Raw genomic sequence first — 17,848 nt, 5'->3', positions numbered from 1 at the left:
CATCATACTCTCTAGCTCCATCCATGTTGTTGCAAATTGCAAGATTTCATTCTTTTTTACGGATGAGTAGTATTCCATGGTGTGCCTACACCGCATCTTCATTATCCATCATTTATTGATGTACACTTGGGCTGTTTCCATATCTTGGCTATTATAAATGTTGCAGTAAATGTAGGGGTGCATGTATCCCTTTGAATTAGTATTTTGTATTTTGGGGGTTAATGCCCAGTAATGCATTTGCTGGGTTATAGGTTAGTTCTGTTTTTAACCTTTTGAGGACCCTCCATACTGTTTTCCAGAGTGGCTGCACCAGCTTGCACCCCCACCAACAGTGTAGGAGGGTTCTCCTTTCTCTGCATCCTCACCAACATCTGTCGTTTCCTGACTTGCTAATTTTAGCCATTCTGACAGGTGTGATGTGGTATCTCATTCTGGATTTGATTTGCATTTCCCTGATGGTGAGTGATATTGAGCATCTTTTCATGTGTCCGTTGGGTATTTGTAGGTTTTCTTTGGAGAAATGTCTGTTCATGTCTTCTGCCCATTTTTAAATTGGATTATTTGGTTTTTTGTTATTGAGTTTTATAATTTCTTTATATGTTTTAGATACTAACCCTTTATTGGATATGTCATTGGCAGATATCTTCTCCCATTCCATAGGTTGCCTCTTAGTTTTGTCATGCAAAAGCTTTTTATCTTGATAAAGTCCCAGTAGTTCATTTTTGCTTGTTTCCCTTGACTCTGGAGACATATATAGAAAAATGTTGCTACAGCCGATGCTAGAGAAAGTACTGCGTGTGCTCTTCTTTAGGATTTTTATTGGTTCAGGTCTCACATTTAGGTCTTTAATCCATTTTGAGTTTGTTTTTTGTATATAGTGTAAGACAGTGTTCCAGTTTCATTCTTTTGCATGTTACTGTCCAGTTTTCCCAACACCATTTGTTGAAGAGACTTTTCCCCATTGCATATTCTTACCTCTTTAGTAATCATGATTTTTTAAAATATTTATTTATGTATTAGACAGAGAGTGCTTGCTTGTGGTGGGGGCAGGGGAGAGACAGTCCTAAGTAGACTCCCCACTGAGCACGGAGCCCTACGTGGGGCTTGATCTCGAAACCAAGAGTCAACCAACTGTGCCACCCAGGCACTCCTTTTGTAATCATGATCTTTAAAAAATTGAGTTTTGGGGATGGGGGGGAGCCCGAAGTCCTGCTGAGTAATACTTTTACTCAAAGGAGTTGAGAGAGGGAGAGAGCACATTGAAATAATCAGGGGTTTTTTAAGTACCCCAGGGAAGGAGATGCTGCCTGTCCGGGAGTCATGGCAGTGAAAGGTGTGTGGAATAGGTTCACAAATGTTTTGGGTTGGAGGAGGGAAAAGGTTGCTAGTGAAGTACTTAGCCATTGGTTCATGGTAAGCACCACACTTCTTAGTTGGCTGCTGGTACATATGTGCTCAGTCCATTTCAAACCGTGGTGGTGGGGCGTGGCTATGCCTGGTAAATTTATAGGGTTTTAAACATTGCTTATCTAACTTTGGTTCACAAGAACAGAACTTTGGTGGGGGGGGCGGGTATGTGGTTACAAGCTTAGAATTTTAGATCTTTTATCTTTCACAACTAAGTTAATAATCTTTGCTTGCTATTTTATTTGAAAGGGTATTGTTGGGCCATGATTATGCAGGTGTCCTTAGGTTTTCCAGCTATGCTTCCCTTCGTTTTGGAAAATGTACCTCTACCACGGGGTTACCAAAGGGAAGAGATGCTGTGAAACTCAAGTTCATCAGTTTGGGTGAAATTTTAGGCAAAAGATGAAGTTGTTGGTTGAGATTGCCTGTGAATGTGGTTTCTCAATGTCATAGAGTGAAAAGCATGGCTTTGTTGTGTCCCAAGAAAATGAGGAGGGGGCTCCGATTACCAGGACGCTATGGCCCTAGGGTCCTTGGCGGCCTGTTTCCCATTCAGAGAGGATCAGTTGTGAGTTCTTGCTTCAACTGTTGAATAAGTCTTAGGGGGAAATTCAGCTCCTTTCCTACCTTTCCATGGTCATATAGGGTCAGGTGTCTCCCTAGAGGTCCTGGAGAACCCTGCTGTCCTCACACCAGCGGGCTAGCCACTACTTAGATGTAGTCGTGTGGGACCTTGGGTTGAACTGAGCCAGCCCTGGAAAATGCCCGTTGTCTAGAAATTGGCTGGTTCCCTAGAAAAAGCATGTGGAATAAAAATCTAGTTTGTCTTTCTTGTCCCCTCAGATCCTACCATTGGTTGGCTGGCTGGTTGGCTGGCTGGCTTTGCTGTCCATCACACCTTCTTGTGAGGGGCCCCCAGCCTAGTTGGAAACAGTGCTGCTGAGGAGACCTGAGTACAGCTTCATTCATCCATGCAGAACCAGTCTCCCCACGCCGCAGAGGGTGCCTCTGGGTCACAGCCCCTCTGGGCCCTGGGGCGTGCCAGGGTCATTGTACTGTTACCAGAGTGACCGGGCAGAGCAGGACCCGTTACCCGCCTTGGAGACAGGCAGACCTCAACGAGGGGAGGGCGGGGCGCTGTGGATGTGACTCGGACCCTCCAGGAGCTTCTCTGCCGAACTCTGCTCTGGGCCCTGCCGGCTGCACTCCCAGCTGCCCCCCGCCCCCTGGCTGTCAGAGGTCTGCGCTTGCGTCTGGGAACAGCCTGCTCTCGCCAGGCCTTTGGCTTGATCCCCTTTAGTGAATCCCTGCAAAGTAGCCTCTGGCCTCATGGAAAGTATACATCCCAGAGGGCTTTTTGGCTTTCAAGCCCGCTCATCAAAAGTGTACCTGGATGCGTTATGAGGAGGAAATGTGCAGTTTGGCTTACACCTCAAAAATATGCATTCACTGATGTCCCTGAGAGTTCCTGTGCCCAGCAGGCTCCCTGGGACCCAGAGCACCCCCCTCCACCCCCCTGTTGCCTGCCTCCTCTCTGCAGCTTCCCGGCCCTGAATTGCCCGACAGCTGAGTGAAGAGTCTAAAAAGCCAAGTGTTTTCTCCTCTGTCATGAGACATTGTCCTGCCTTTTTTCTCACTTTTAGATTTTGGGTCACTGGGACAGGTGACCTGATATGCGGTGGGGTCACACCCACCCTCCCCAACTTTTCTGCCCTCTTGGTAGTTTTCCGATGGTGACATCAATTTGGGCAATAAACCCTTAAAATTCTTTTGTCTAAACCACACAATTTGTGACTAAGACCTTGAATGACCTTTATATATGTTTGGTGTGCTGCCAAAATACCCTTCCGGTACAAATACCTTTCTGCAGGTACCGCTTTGCGGTGGCTTGTAGGGGTGGGGTTTTGCACACAGCATGGGCCAACTATTTATGGCACCTTGGCTTGTTTGTGGAGTGGGGGCCGAGTGTCCCTGACATCCAAGCCCCAGGGAGCCTCAGTTAATCCATAGTCTCTCACCTGTTCTGGAAGCCACACTTAACAGCAGACTCACCTGTGGCTTGGTTTCTGCCTCTGCATCTCTCAGAAGAGTGGGTGGAGCCCGCCGACACCAACTCCTACCGTGTGAAGGTCTTCCTTTCTCCTGCAGCTGCTGGGTCTCGCCAGAGCCATTCCTTCCGTCCGGGTTTGAGGACCACTCAGATACGTATTTGTGGGTCTTTGATTTTGACTTTCCCGACTCGCGTCCTCCCGTCTCTGGTGTGTATCCTTCCCTTTGTGTCGTGGGTGCTGTCCCGTGTTTAGACCTACCAGTTTGCTTCTGGCCAGACCACAGGGCCTCTCCCTGTCTTCCACTCTCTACTGTCTCTGCCTGCAGCCACATGATCAGGTGATCTGAAAGAATCCACGTGCATTACGCACTCACCATGATAGCCACCAACAACTGAGCGGTGTGAATTTGACTTCAGAATCCCCTTTTTTGATCTGTGTTTGCATGAAACTCTGCAAGGTTTAACAACTTATTTTAATTTTTCATCAGTTGAAAAGCCATCATACTAAATGGTTCGTTGAAAATTTCGGGATATTGTATTGCCGAGTGATTTATTGATCTTGTTTGTTTTTTAATTAAAGGGGAGACCATAAACCCAGCATAGCACCAGGGACAGCTGTCTGTCTCCATCCTAGCAGGTGTGGGGCCTGGGGGGCAGTGGCCAGTGGGCGTTCTCCGGGTGGATGTTCTATCGCGGGTGCTTTACCGTGCGTTGCTAGGTCTGTTACAGAGCGTTTTCAGCAGCTGCACAGAACTCCTTTATATGGCTCATATGACTGCTCACCAGTCTGAAGATGGGTGGGTGGTTCTCCTTTGTGCTCTGCCAAGTATTAAAAGTCACAGCTTTGCAGAAATACCTCTTTAAATCTGATCTAGTGCACTTGCTGTGAGTCCTGACTGCAGACCTGCTCTCCTCACCTCAACTCCTGTGCCTGAATTTCCAAGTGAAGCAGAGAAATTTGAATGGGTTGTAACCTTTCATAAGAGTTTGTTTTCCTAATGGCCATGAAGAATCTGCTCTCCATTTGAGCTATGTAAACACCACAGGAAGGTGTTAGCATAGTGTGATCATCACTGTGAGGACAGTTGTAAAAAGAAGATGCTAAGGACCAGAGGATAGCGGTGCTCTGTCCCTCGCATGAAGGAAACATTTCCTCTGAGACGTAAGGAAATTATCCTGTTTGGGAAGTGGGGAGGTGGTGCTGGTGTTCAAAGGGGACACACTTCAGTTAGAAGATGAGTACGTTTGGGGACCTAAAAAAGTCCTTGAATAAATTATTTAATCTTTTTCAAAGAAAATAAATCATCTTTTGGTTCTTAAAGGATATAATTTTCCAGCATTTGTTCTTTTCAGTATATAAAATGCCTTTTTTTTTTTGAGATTCATTTATTAGCGCACGTGTGCGCAGCAGGGAGCAGCAGAGGGATGGGGGAGAGAGTCTCTAGCAGGCTCCATGCTGAGCACGGACCCCAACACGGGACTCATTCTCACAACCCTGAGACCATGACCTAAGCCGAAACCAACACTTGGACACTTAACCAACTGTGCCGCCCAGGCGCCCCTAAAGTGCTTTTTTTTTTTTTTTTTTTTAAAGATTTTATTTATTTATTTGACAGAGAGAGACATAGCAAGAGCAGGAACACAAGCAGGGGGAGTGGGAGAGGGAGAAGCAGGCTTCCCGCAGAGCAGGCAGCCCGATGTGGGACTCGATCCCAGGACCCCGGGACCATGACCTGAGCCGAAGGCAGACGGTTAACGACTGAGCCACCCAGGCGCCCTAAAATGCTTTTTTAATAAGTAAATATTTTCAAGGCAGAAATGATACAAATACCTAAGCTTTAAAAATATGTCATCGTAAACCCAGGGTTTGACTTCAGTATTTTTTCCTTCAACAAGTGCTTACCATTGGCTACAAGCCCAGTGCTGTGCTTGTACGTGCCACAGTCCGGCCCGGTAGAGCTCCCATTCAGTCGGGCAGAGCCGCGGTGGCCATGACCTGTGCTGCCAGAACCCGTCGCGAAGGGAGCTGGGGGGGCCCTGAGGGAGGAGACTCGCCTGTCATCTGACAATGAGATGAGCTGCATGGTAACAGCAGCGGAGAAGAAAGAAGGCGGGCTGGGGTCAGAAAGGTCACTGTGTGTGGGCAGTCAGGAGAGAGTGGGGTGGCACCAGGTAGGAAGTGGCTCCCAGACCAGGTGGGACTGGGCAGTACTTTGGATGAGGGTGATGCTGCAGGAGAGGGTGAGATGCTCCAATGACCCCCACACCCTGCCCTGTGTGACCCCTTGGGTTGACTGCCCTGGAACAGGCTAGGACACAGGGGCAATGAGGAGCTCCATCTTGGACCTCCCACCAGAGAGGTCAGCAGGGTGGCTGCATACTTGCTCTGGGCTGCAGGTGACCCCTGGGGCTGGGGTCTGAACTGAAGGGCCCAGGTGGGTGTCTCTGCAGGTCAGTGGTGACTGAGGCCCTAGGGTAGTGGGGGCTGGACAGGGCACAGAGCAGTAGTCCAGATCACGGCTGTCCTTTGGAATCCCTGAGGGTGAGACCCACCCAGGCTTTGGTATTTTCAAAGCCCCTGCATCATGTTAAAGCTTGACAGCCAAGGTTAGGAGCTCTGGACTGCGAAGAGAAGGGCTTGGGTCTGAGTCTGACCTCCCTCTTCCCCAGCCCTAGACTTTTAGAGGACGTTGGTGTTTAATTTTTTTTTTTTTTTAAGGAGCCACTTTGAAATATACCAGAACATTTTGTTCTTTTTTTTTTTTTTTTTGGTAGGATTTTGTTTATTTGAGTGAGAGAGAGAGACACAGAGCACAAGCAGGGGAAGGGGCAGAGGGAGAGCCAGAAGCAGGCTCCCCGCCGAGCAAGGAGCCTGACTTGGGGCTCGATCCCAGGACCCTGGGATCATGACCTGAGCTGAAGGGCAGACGCTTCACCGACGGAGCCACCCAGGCACCCTAGTGTGTTTAGTTTTTGTTTTTGTTTTTAAGATTTTATTTATTTGAGAGAGGGAGAAACAGACTCCCCACTGAGCAGAGAGCCCAACAGGCGACTTGATGGATCCCAGGACCCTGAGATCATGACCCAAGCTGAAGGCAGACACTTAAACCGACTGAGCCACCCAGGCACCCCACGGCATTTAGTTTTAAGAACATAAAATATTTTGGGGCACCTGGGTGGCTTGGTTGGTTAAGTGTCCAACTCTTGATTTTGGCTCAGGTCATGATCTCACAGGGGGCTCTGCACTCAGTGAGGAGTCTGCTTGGGACTCTCTCTCCCTCTGTCCCTCCCCCCCTGCATGCACCCTCTCTCTCTCTCTGTCTAAAATAAATAAAAATAAATCTTTGAAAAGGAGCATAAATATTTTGTTCTATAAATATTGTTTAAACATAGGAAGTATTAAAAACCTGAAGTGTAACCATTTTCTGCCCGGCATTGCTAATAAGGGAAATATGGTGAAACCCTGCTTTGTACCTTCCTTACCTACTTCACAGGGTGTTCTTACTTGGTGTTCCTGTGTAATGCCTGGGTCTTAGAAGCGAGCCATTGTGTTGGCTGAGGAATCCAAGGTTGGGAAAACGTACGTGAATTGCTGAGCAGCGAAGACACGAGCCTTATGAAAATGTCCTTTCTGGTCTGGGGAAGCCATGCCTGTTGGTAGCTGCCCCTCCCACCTCCTCTTCCTTGTTACAGTGATTCCCTCTCAAGTCCTCTTGTCCTTTGTTTCAGGATGATGATCTGGAGGAGGGTGAAGTAAAGGACCCCAGTGACAGGAAGGTGAGGCCTCGTCCCACCTGCCGATTCTTCATGAAAGGTAATTGAGGGGCCGTGTGTGGCCTTGGCTTTCCCCGGGACTGTGGTGGTGGTTCAGCCCTGGAGCTGAGCAAGGCTGTTCTTGGGGCCAGACCGCGACCATTAGTGGTGGTGGTGGCGTCGATGTTTTGGGGGTCTTTGCCTCGCTTGACTGACTTGGAGGGGGCCAGCCTCGCCATTTTCACACTTGGGGTTCCAAGCCCAGCTGTTTCTAGCAGAACTGTAGCTTTAACATTCCCTTGCCGTCAGGCCAGATGGCCCAGGCGCCAGTGCAGACGTTTTCCCACCTCTGTAAGGAAAGTTGCCACTTGTTTGCTAAATGTGTCAAAGTACACCCTTCATTTGGAGTGGAGGGGCTCTGAGTGCAGCAAGGTCGCTCCCTCTGGGAAGGTGAATGGTGAGAACCAAGTGGCTGTCACGGAGCGGGGCCAGCCCGCACATGGCAGCAGGAACCCTGGTCTGTACGGGTTTCTGAGCCGTGTGACAGTAGTAGGCCCACGTACTCCTTGCCCGGGTAGGAGAGGTTTGCGTCTGTCCTAGGCTCGCTCTGGCCCTGGGTGCCCTTGCTCGCTGGCCCAGCCTGCGCGTACGGTCTGAATTTCACCAGAGCTTCCTGTACTTCTTTTCCAGATGTGACAGCCTTATCCACTCCTCTTCCACCAATATCACATTCCATACCATTCAGAGGCCAGGTTCAAGGTACAAAGTATACGATATTCACTCTCTGCTCCGGAGGCCAGACTTCTTTCTCCTGGATCCAGAATTCTGATGTGAAGCCAGAAGGAAGGGGGAGGCTCTGAGGGGCAGAGAGCAGTCGTGGACCTCAGTTCTTAGAGGCACTTGATGAGGCTCACGGGAGCTTTGTGGATGGCACGGGGAGGGGGGGACAGTAGGGGACGGTGGAGTCCCATCTTCCTGAGAGGCCGGGCTCTGCCCTTGAGTGGCCCCTGAAGGACCCTCTCCCTACACCCAACATGACGTGGTGCAGAGGGTGCATGGGGACCGAGGAGCCAGTGTGCTCAGGACCCAGGTCAGCTCCCTCCTCAGGGCGAGTGCTCCTGGCCTGTGCCGTTTACATGCAGACATGGCTTCTGCCAAGTGGAAACTCATTGGAGGTAGACGTGCGTGTGGTGAGCTCCACTGTGCAGCCTTGTGCATTCTGCTTTCAGGAGGGTGGCTGCCAGTGATGTCGTGGGCAGCATGGTCCCCCTGAGAATGCAGAGAAGTGTGTGGTATGTCTTAGGAAGTCAGTTCTTAACTGTTCTTTAAAAGTTTTGGTATTTGAGGGGCGCCTGGGTGGCTCAGTCAGTTAAGTGTCTGACTCTTGAACTTGGCTCAGGTCTCGATCTCAGGGTCCTGAGTTCAAAGTGCACATTGGACCTCAGCGTGGAGCCTACTTAAAATAAGTTTTGGTATTTGAAATATTAATATTTCAGAAAATTTTAACTTAAGCAGAAGATCTCTTTTCCATAATTATGTGGGCATAAATGATGTCAATCCACCATTGAAATTTCTAGATTAAAGAGGAGGAGACCAATACGTACATGTATACGTAGATGTATGTGCACTGTTGTCACACTGTGTGGTTCAGAATTCTGGCCAGCCCGTCGGGACTAGCCGGGCCTCCCCTGGCAGGAGGCAGTGCCTTCCATCCGCGCCACGGAGATTCCCATCCAGGTGCGTGGGGTCACAGCACTGAAGTTATTTCCAGAATTTAGCAACAGAAGCACACAGACAAGTGAAGTTATTGCTGGGACTGCAGATCAGCATCCTCGGGAGATGCCTCGTGGGCAAGGACTGGGCACCATCTCCAGGGACCCCATGGTCCCCAGGGCCACATCGCAGTAGGAGGGAGGTCCCCTCCACAGTCCAACGAAATGCTCAGCTTGGGTTTCAGAGACAAAGGCCAGTGGGCAGGGCTTTCTGCAGAGAAATCTGAGGCTAGTGGCAACCGGCCCTCTTTGCAACTTGATTGGGCATAATCAATAACTTGTTTCAGACTTTGCTTTCAAGTATATATTTACCTTTTCTGCCCATACTTCCTTGTTTATTCCTCGGAGTGGTGTGATACAGTACAGAAAGAAATCGTTGATTCTTTGGGTGTTCTAGAACTTATCTCTTGCTTCTTAGAGTTTTTGGGTGAAAATGTTTTTGCTTACCTTTAGTTTATAAGCTTGGTATTAATTTGAGATGAGTCCATGTAATTTCCATTTATTAGCAAGAGAAGTCACTTTAAAAATAAAATGGAGTTTATTGCATTTGATGAGATGTGGAGAAATGGAACCTTCACACTGCTGGTGGGAGCACGAAATGGTGCCACTGCTGGAAACCAGTGTGGCGGCCCGGAGAACGGGCAAGGGTAGAACTCTCCGGTGATCCAGTCCGATCACTTATGCTTCTAGGTCTCTACCCACGAGAAAGGAAAACGTACGTCCTCACAAAAACTTGTACATAAATGTTCATAAAAGCAGTGTTCAAAATAGCCAACAGGTGCAAACAACCCAATGTCCGTCAGTTCATAAATGGTTACACACAGTGCGGGTTGTCGGCACAGTGGGATGTTACACCTCCATGAAGCAAGTGAAGTGCTGACCCCACAGCACGGATGAACCTTGACGGCATTCTGCTGAGTAAAGAAGCCAGACGCAAAAGGCCCCCTCTTGTGCATTTTCATCTATACGAACCATCCAGCATGGATCCATAGAGGCAGGAACTGGGTTGGTCATTGTCTAGGCCACAGAGCCTGGGCAGGGAGGGAGGGAGTGGGAGCGGGCGGTGGGGGTGACGGCCAAGGAGTGCGGGGCTCCCTTCTAGGGTGACGGTTGCGTACCTTCTGCATACATACTAAAACTCACTAAATTATGCACTGTAGTTTGGGGTATTTTATGGTATGTGATTCTATCTTAATTTGAAAATTCTTCCTAAGAAAATTTGTTAGTTCTATTTCTATTAAAAGATTTCTGCAGATTAATCATTAATTGCCCAAATGGATACATTGGCATTTGTGACCACTGACAATGAAATGTACTTAGAAATAAAAATGGAAACATTTTTTTAAAGGTTTTATCTATTTGACAGAGAGCGATCATAAGCAGGGGGAGCTGCAGGCAGAGGGAGAGGGAGAAGCCGACTCCCCACAGAGCAGGAAGCCCGACTCGGGACTCAATCCCAGGACCCTGAGATCATGACCTGAGCTGAAGGCAGACACTTAAAACCAGCTGAGCCACGCAGGTGCCCCAAATGGAAACATTTTTAAGCACCAGTGTTTTGTTGATGGTATATTTTTACCTCTAGTGTATTTATGTTGAATCATCAAGATAAAAAGTACTATCTACAAAAGCATAAATAACATTTTCTTTAAATTGTGTCCTACTTTGGGTTCTGATTGAGCCAGCTGTCAATACTGCCCATCCATTCTGTGGGCCAGACCTCGTCTCTGCTCCTTCCTGTTCTCCCCCTTTCTCTCCCTCCCTCCACCCCCCTTTTCTTACACACACACACACACACACACACAATTTAGTAATATATGCTTAATGTAAAGTTTACCATCTTAACCATCTTCAGGTGTAGAGTTCCTGGCTTTGAGTACATTTACTTTGTTGCCATCGCCACCGTCTATCTGTAGAATTCTCTCCCTCTTGTAAAACTGAGACTCTGTAGCCAGTAAACAGTCACTCCCCATTCCTCCCTCCAGCGGGCCCTGGCAACCACCATTCTACTGCCCGTGATTTTGACTATTTTACGGGCAATAGGAGTGGAATGATACGATTCTTGTTTTTTTGTGACTGCCTTATTTCACTCATCCTGGTGTCCTTGAGGTTCATCTGTGTTTTAGCAGGTGTCAGAATTCTCTTCCTTTCCTAGGTTAGTATTCCAGTGTGTGTACACCACATTTTGTTCATCCATTCATCCAACAGTGGACAGTTGGTGTTGTTTCCATCTTTTTGCTACTGTGAACATAGGTATGCGAATGTGTCTTCAAGACCCTACTTTCAAATGTTGGGGGTGTGTACCCAGAACTGGAATTACTGGATCATATGGTGATTCTATTTTTAATTCCTTGAGGAGCGTCCATGCTGTTTGCCGCGGCAGCAGCACATTGGATCCCCGCCTGTGGTGCGCAAGGACCCAGGGCCTCCTCGCCAACACTTAGTATGTTCTGACTTTTTGATAGCAAGCATCCTAATGAGAAATGGTATCTCATTGTGGTTTTGATTTACATTTCCATAATGATTAGTGATGGTAAGCATCTTTTCATGGGCCCATTGGCGTTTTGAACAGTCTATCTTCATTGGAGAAATGTTCATTGCCCATTTTTGAATCCCTGCATTTTCTTTTATGTTTAAAGCAGCAAGTCTTCAAATGTGGTCTGCGGACCCCTAAAGGTTCTTAAAATTCTTTGAAGGGACCCTGAGGTCAAAACTACTTTTGTGGTCCTGAGCCTGCTAGTAGTTGGGTATTGACCACCAGACACTCGGAGTGGAGTAATAGCAATTTTACTTAATGGTGTCTCTAAGAGATCAGTAAGAATTATAATTAAATTTTACATTTGAGTACAGGTCTTTAAAAAAATACATTGAGGTATAATATCCATGCCCTAAAATTCACGTGTTTTAAGCATACAATTCAATGATTTTTATTAAATTTACCAAGTTGTGTGGCTGTCACCACAATCCAGCTGTAGAGCACGTCCATCGCCCCAGGAAGACCCCATAAGTGCTGGTCTTTCCCACATTCAGCCTGACGAGATGCGAGCGCTCCCGGAGCCCCTCAGCCACACAGGAAGGTGCCAGCCGCATCTCCAGGGAGGGCACGCGAGGCGTGCGCCGTGAGCGGGGACCGCCGCGGGACACAGGGCACAGTCTCCTCCGAAACAAAGTGAGCCCACCGCCTCCAGGAGAACAGCTGACAGTATCTGTTGCTAATGATGACTTTGGACTCTCACGTGAAAGTCAGAATTTTGGAAGGCCTGAATCTCCACCTGTGGTGCTTAATGACTTTTCCAGATGACCGTTGCATGGTGTCCCAGAATCACACCTGCGTAGAAAGTCCACTCGCAGTTCGAGGCGGAGCAGTGCGCATCTATGGAACAGTCAGAAATGTTCGGCGCGAGGGTTACAGACCCCGCATGGCAACAAACGGCCGAGAAGCCTTGCTTGACAAGGTTCAAGTGGCCTCAAGGACACGCGAGAGTCGCTGAGGCTGGCTTTCCTTCACCTACTTCAGCACAAACGAGCTGTCCTGGCAAACTGAATGCAGAAGCCGACAAGAGAGAGCCGCTGTCTTCTGTGTTCTTGTCAGCTTGAAAGAGGTTTGCAAAAAGGAAGAGAATTCTGCTCGTGTCATTAAGTATTTTTAAAAGTTACTTTTCATGAAACACTTACGCTAATGTATTGTTACCGTAAGTTACACATAGCATATACTATGTCTTTAAATTTTTTCAGTCTTAATTTCTATAGTGAATACCAATAGATACGACCATTTGTGATGCTTTGGGCTCCTAAGACCTAGAAGTTAAAGAACTTCTGGTTTCAAGTCAACATTATTTACAAAGAAGCAGCCCAGATACTATTTTAATTATTTCAGCTAGACAGTGAAGGTATTCCTTAGAGAAATTAAAATATCTCAGATACCCCGAGAGGTGACTGGTTGTCAGTGAAATGGGAAAGGAAAGTACTCCTGAGTTGTTTGTGTTCTGTTGTTAAAAACTAGCACGTGATGGACGTGGGACTTGATACCCATTAGGATACATGTTTATAGATTCTCAGTTTGTCCTTAATATTGAATGGTTCCATTTTTACATATCCTGCCTTCCTTCCAGTGGTAATTTCTTAAAACCATGAAGCACTTTAAACCTCCTGATTTTTACAATCCCTGTATTTATTTTCTATTCTGAGTTACTCAGACTAACAGGAAATGGGACCGCCGTGTCTTACTTAGAAATAACGCGGTAGGGGCGCCTGGGTGGCTCAGTCGTTAAGCGTCTGCCTTCGGCTCAGGTCATGATCCCGGGGTCCTGGGATCGAGCCCCGCATCGGGCTCCCTGCTCGGCGGGGAGCCTGCTTCTCCCTCTCCCGCTCCCCCTGCTTGTGCTCCCTCTCTAGCTGTGTCTCTCTGTGTCAAATGAATAAATAAAATCTTAAAAAAAAAAAAAAAGAAAGAACGCGGTAGCGGGACGCCTCGCGGACTCGGGAGGACAGCCCGTAGACGAAGGCGGCGCTGCGCCGTACTCACAGCCGGCAGCCCGATCCAGTCGTCTCTGGGGCCGGCGCGCGTACGTGCTCGCGAGCGCGCCCGCAGATCTGCTTGCTCCTCCTGACGTTGCATGCTGCGGGGGGGCGGGGCGGGTCCGTGGATTGGTCAGGGGTGTGGTGAGCAGCGGCTTGCTGCCGCCGGAGACGTGGCTTTGGTGTCCCATCATCTCTGGGTTCAGTTCCTCTGATGGCTGCGGAAGGACTGGGTAGGTTTTCTGCAAAGGTCGTGCGTATCTCACTGGTCGTGGGTGTGTTGGTAATGCGCACGCAGGTTCCTTTTTCATGGATCTGTGATTTAGTGAGAGAAGCAAGGGTCAACACACAGGGTACAATACAAGTGGGGGAAGCGTGGGGGTGGATACATCGATTGATTGATTGATCCATCCCCAGCAAATTGATAACTGTCTCTGGTCGAGGGCCCTGGAAGCATGGAGACCTCACTGAATACCTTTTAGAGTATTTGGATATATTCTTATGTGCTACTTTTATTTCATACCTATAAATATTTCGTATATATAAAATAACAGTGTCTCCACAGGCTTATATGATGATTAAAAAAACAATAGTTCCTAAGATGCCCACCATTCAGTTACGAAATCAAACATTATCAGTGCCTTCGCGAAGAATCTTGTCCCCCATCCTGCCGCCGTGACCATGCTTCCAGTTCTCCTTGTTCCCTGCTGGCTTGCGTCCAGGTCCCCACGTGGAGTCGTTAAATCATTAGGAGCCTGTTTCTTTCCCCGGTCAGAGTCACAGTCCACATAAATTCTGTGTTTGTGAAGTTTCATTTGGAAGTAGAAGACCATATAGTTTTAAAATGAGATTTTTGCCTCCACTTTGTAGAGAATATTTTTCCCTAAACAAAATGCTTTTTTAAATTATGGAAGTAATACATACTAACAGAGTAGGACAGTAAAAGATAAAAGTCTTTCTACCATCCAACAATTTGGGGTGTTTCCTTCCAGGCTTTTTTCTACACAGATAAAAATTCACTTTTAAAAAGGGTAGTGGGGGGCGCCTGGGTGGCTCAGTCATTAATCTTCTGCCTTCGGCTCAGGTCATGATCTCAGGGTCCTGGGATCGAGCCCCGCATCGGGCTCCCTGCTCAGCGGGAAGCCTGCTTCTCCCTCTCCCACTCCCCCTGCTTGTGTTCCCTCTCTCGCTGTCTTTCTCTCTGTCAAATAAATAAAATCTTTAAAAATAACTAAATAAATAAAAATTTAAAAAAAAATAAGGCTAGTGGATGGTTGGCTCAGTCGATGGAGTGTGCAAATCTTGATCTCAGGGTTGTGAGTTTGAGTCCCATATCAGGTGTAGAGATGACGTAAAATCTTAATAAAAATCAAAAGGCTACTGGGAGTGGACAGCTCCTGTGCTCCCTCCTCCCTGCGTGTGCTGGGCATCTGTCCTGGTGGTAGGTGCTTGTAGACCTCCCCTCCTTCTGCCTGGAGCAACTTTCTCCTCGTGTTTGGTGGCCAGGAGTCAAGACATGTCCAGCCGGGATCTTTGCACACCCAGCCGCACACGGTCCACGAGGACAGGCTCCTGTCACCCACCAGAGTCTCAGGGGGTGCAGGCCGCTGCTCTTGCCTCTGGCACTCCTGACTGATTTCTTCTGTTCCTCTATTCTCCTCCTGCCTGTGGGAGCAAGAAAAGATCTTTTTTGTCAGTGGGCTCATTGGGTGATGTTTTTGGTTTTGTTTTGAAAATATTTTACAGATAGGGGCACCTGGGTGGTGTCCGACTCTTAGTTTCAGCTCAGGTCATGATCTCAGGGTCGTGAGTTAAGCCCTGTGCTGGGCTCCACGCTCAGTGTGGAGTCTGCTTGGGCTTCTTTCCTCTTCCCTCTCCCTCCCCCTCTGTTCCTCCCCCTCCACACGCTCGCACTCTCTCTCTCTCTAAAATAAATAAGTAAAATCTTTTAAAAAAATATTTTACATACAAAAAAGAACTGTGATTCTCAAATACCCATTTATCCACCACCCAGGTACATATGTTTGGTTAAAAAAGTTATGGAAACCTGGAGTTTATTAATACTTTCCTGTACTTGCAGATTTTCTGCAGAAAACCTCCATTAGTCTTTTACCTGCACATCAGTGAGGATACCGTGCGAGCTCTGTGACAGATGGGGAAGGGCTTGACAGCCCTTTATTTAGATGCAGGACTGCATACAAGGTCTGTTTTCTGTAAAGCTCTCTGAGACTCTGGGATCTGAAACCCTCATAGTGTAATACTTCCCAGCCTCTGACTTATGTGATCTCTCTAACACTCTTAAGAATTTTAAAAGTTAGTTATTTTTGCATTTCCAGAGAATTAGTTTTAAGCATACTTTATTTTGCATTTAATTCATATCACTATGTTATTAGGTTGGTTTTAATACAAGCTTAAATATTCATGATGTCAAATTTAGCTTTTTCTTAAAACCAAATGATTATTTCTCTTTATGTTATACAAGGAAAAATGTGTTTTGTTGATAGAAACATTCAAGTGGAATATTATATTTAGAAGGGAATATATATTAAAAGATGGTTTAAAATTTAACTACATGTTAACCCATTGAAAATGTTTTTAAAATTAGATATTTATGCCATATTTATTTTTACTCTTAAATAGATATTACATGTTTAAAAAATTATTCATGTGTTTTATTTATTTTTTTTTTAAAGTAATCTCTGGGGGTGCCTGAGTGGCTCAGTTGTTAAGCATCTGCCTTCGGCTCAGGTCATGATCCCAGGGTCCTGGGATCGAGTCCTGCATCAGGCTCCCTGCTCGGCAGGAGGCCTGCTTCTCCCTCTGCCACTCCCCCTGCTTGTGTTCCCTCTCTCGTTGTGTCTCTCTATGTGAATTAAATAAATAAAGTCTTTACAAAAATAAAATAAGGGGCACCTGGGTGGCTCAGTCGTTAAGCGTCTGCCTTCAGCTCAGGTCATGGTCCCAGGGTCCTGGGATCGAGCCCCGCATCGGGCTCTCTCCTCGGCGGGAAGCCTGCTTCTCCCTCTCCCACTCCCCCTGCTTGTGTTCCCTCTCTCGCTGTGTCTCTCTCTGTCAAATAAATAAAATCTTTAAAAATAAACAGAAATAAAATAAAATAAAAAATAACATCCGCCCAACGTGGGGCTCACACTCGTGACCCTGAGATCAAGAGTCGCACGCTCCACCAACTGAGCAGGCACCCCCCCATATTAAATTTTTATTAAAAAGTGGTTCACTTACTAATTAATTAAAACTTGGACTTCTTGCCTTCTGCTCTGAAAAGTCAAGTGGTTTCCTTGAATCATCTTGGTGTTCTGTTAGGGAGTAATTCTAGAAGATGACATTTTTTGTTGTTTTTTTGTAAAGTATGAGCACCCAGTACGTTACAGTTCTCTATATCTTGTCTCTCTCACATTTTCAAGCACAGAACTTTCCTGGGATGGTTTGGGAGACTTTTGGTGGGAGAAATGCAGATTTACAGAGCTGGTAGAGACGCCCCGAGACACGCAGAATTCTCGAGGCGATCGCAGTGTTTGGAGTCAGGATAAGGATCATGCCCACGCACCTCGGAGCCCTCCTGGGGGTGCAGTGTCCCCCGAGTGGGAGACCACCTCACAGAGCAGGGGGCGGCCTCGGATTGTCTGAGAAGCTCTGGGACTTCACTGTTTTTAGGGGGCGATGAACTCTTCCCAGAGTGACTTAGGAACGGGGGCTGTGTTTCCTCGACCACATGACCCCAGCCCCTTTCGGGAGCCCTTAGGAAGTACTGCTCGCGGGAGGCTCCTCAGCCCGGGCTCTGGCCCCGAGACCTTCCCGGCCTGCCTGCCAGGCACCTGTGCGTGTGTGGGGCTGGTGGTTGCTGTGCCCGGTTCAGGCATGAGGCGTGGGCCCGGTCGGCCCCGCTCTGAGCTCTGACTCTGCCGCCGCAGCCGCCTGCCTTGGGACCTGTCCGTGCTCAGGTGACACGGCGAGTGAGACGGCGAGGGCTGCGGCAGGAGCCCTGGAGCACGTGGCGGCGGGGGTGGGGGGCCTCCCCAGGCCTCCGTAGAGCTGCTGCTCCCAGCACTGCCCTCAGGCTGCTGCCGCTGCGGACAGAGCGGGCGGGAAGCCGACCGTGCGCTCTGGTTCTCTTCTCCCCTTTCTGACCTGGCTTTTGTCTCCATAGGGAACTGCACGTGGGGAATGAACTGTAGGTTTATACATCCTGGAGTCAACGACAAGGGCAACTATTCCTTAATCACCAAAGCCGAACCTTTCCCGCCTAATGGTGCCCCGCCTCTTGGACCTCACCCACTGATGCCTGCCAACCCATGGGTGCGTGAACACCTCTTTTCTTTAACCGCTAGCAGAT

At 47.9% G+C, this 17,848-nt stretch overlaps 1 protein-coding gene across 1 annotated transcript in view; it reads left to right on the top strand.

Annotated features, from left to right (window-relative positions):
• Window positions 1–17,848, top strand: part of ZC3H18 (zinc finger CCCH-type containing 18) — a 60,155-nt gene that overhangs the window by 8,415 nt on the left and 33,892 nt on the right. Inside the window, exons 3-5 of the mRNA XM_032389838.1 lie at window positions 7,187–7,271; window positions 7,901–7,969; window positions 17,663–17,811. Coding sequence (XP_032245729.1) covers window positions 7,187–7,271; window positions 7,901–7,969; window positions 17,663–17,811 — 303 coding nt within the window. The remainder of the gene's footprint in view (window positions 1–7,186; window positions 7,272–7,900; window positions 7,970–17,662; window positions 17,812–17,848) is intronic.

This window comes from Phoca vitulina, unplaced genomic scaffold, assembly GCF_004348235.1.
Source record: "Phoca vitulina isolate PV1807 unplaced genomic scaffold, GSC_HSeal_1.0 scaffold56, whole genome shotgun sequence".
NCBI classification, from domain to species: Eukaryota; Metazoa; Chordata; class Mammalia; order Carnivora; family Phocidae; genus Phoca; species Phoca vitulina.
This window is presented reverse-complemented; position numbering and strand designations above follow the sequence as displayed.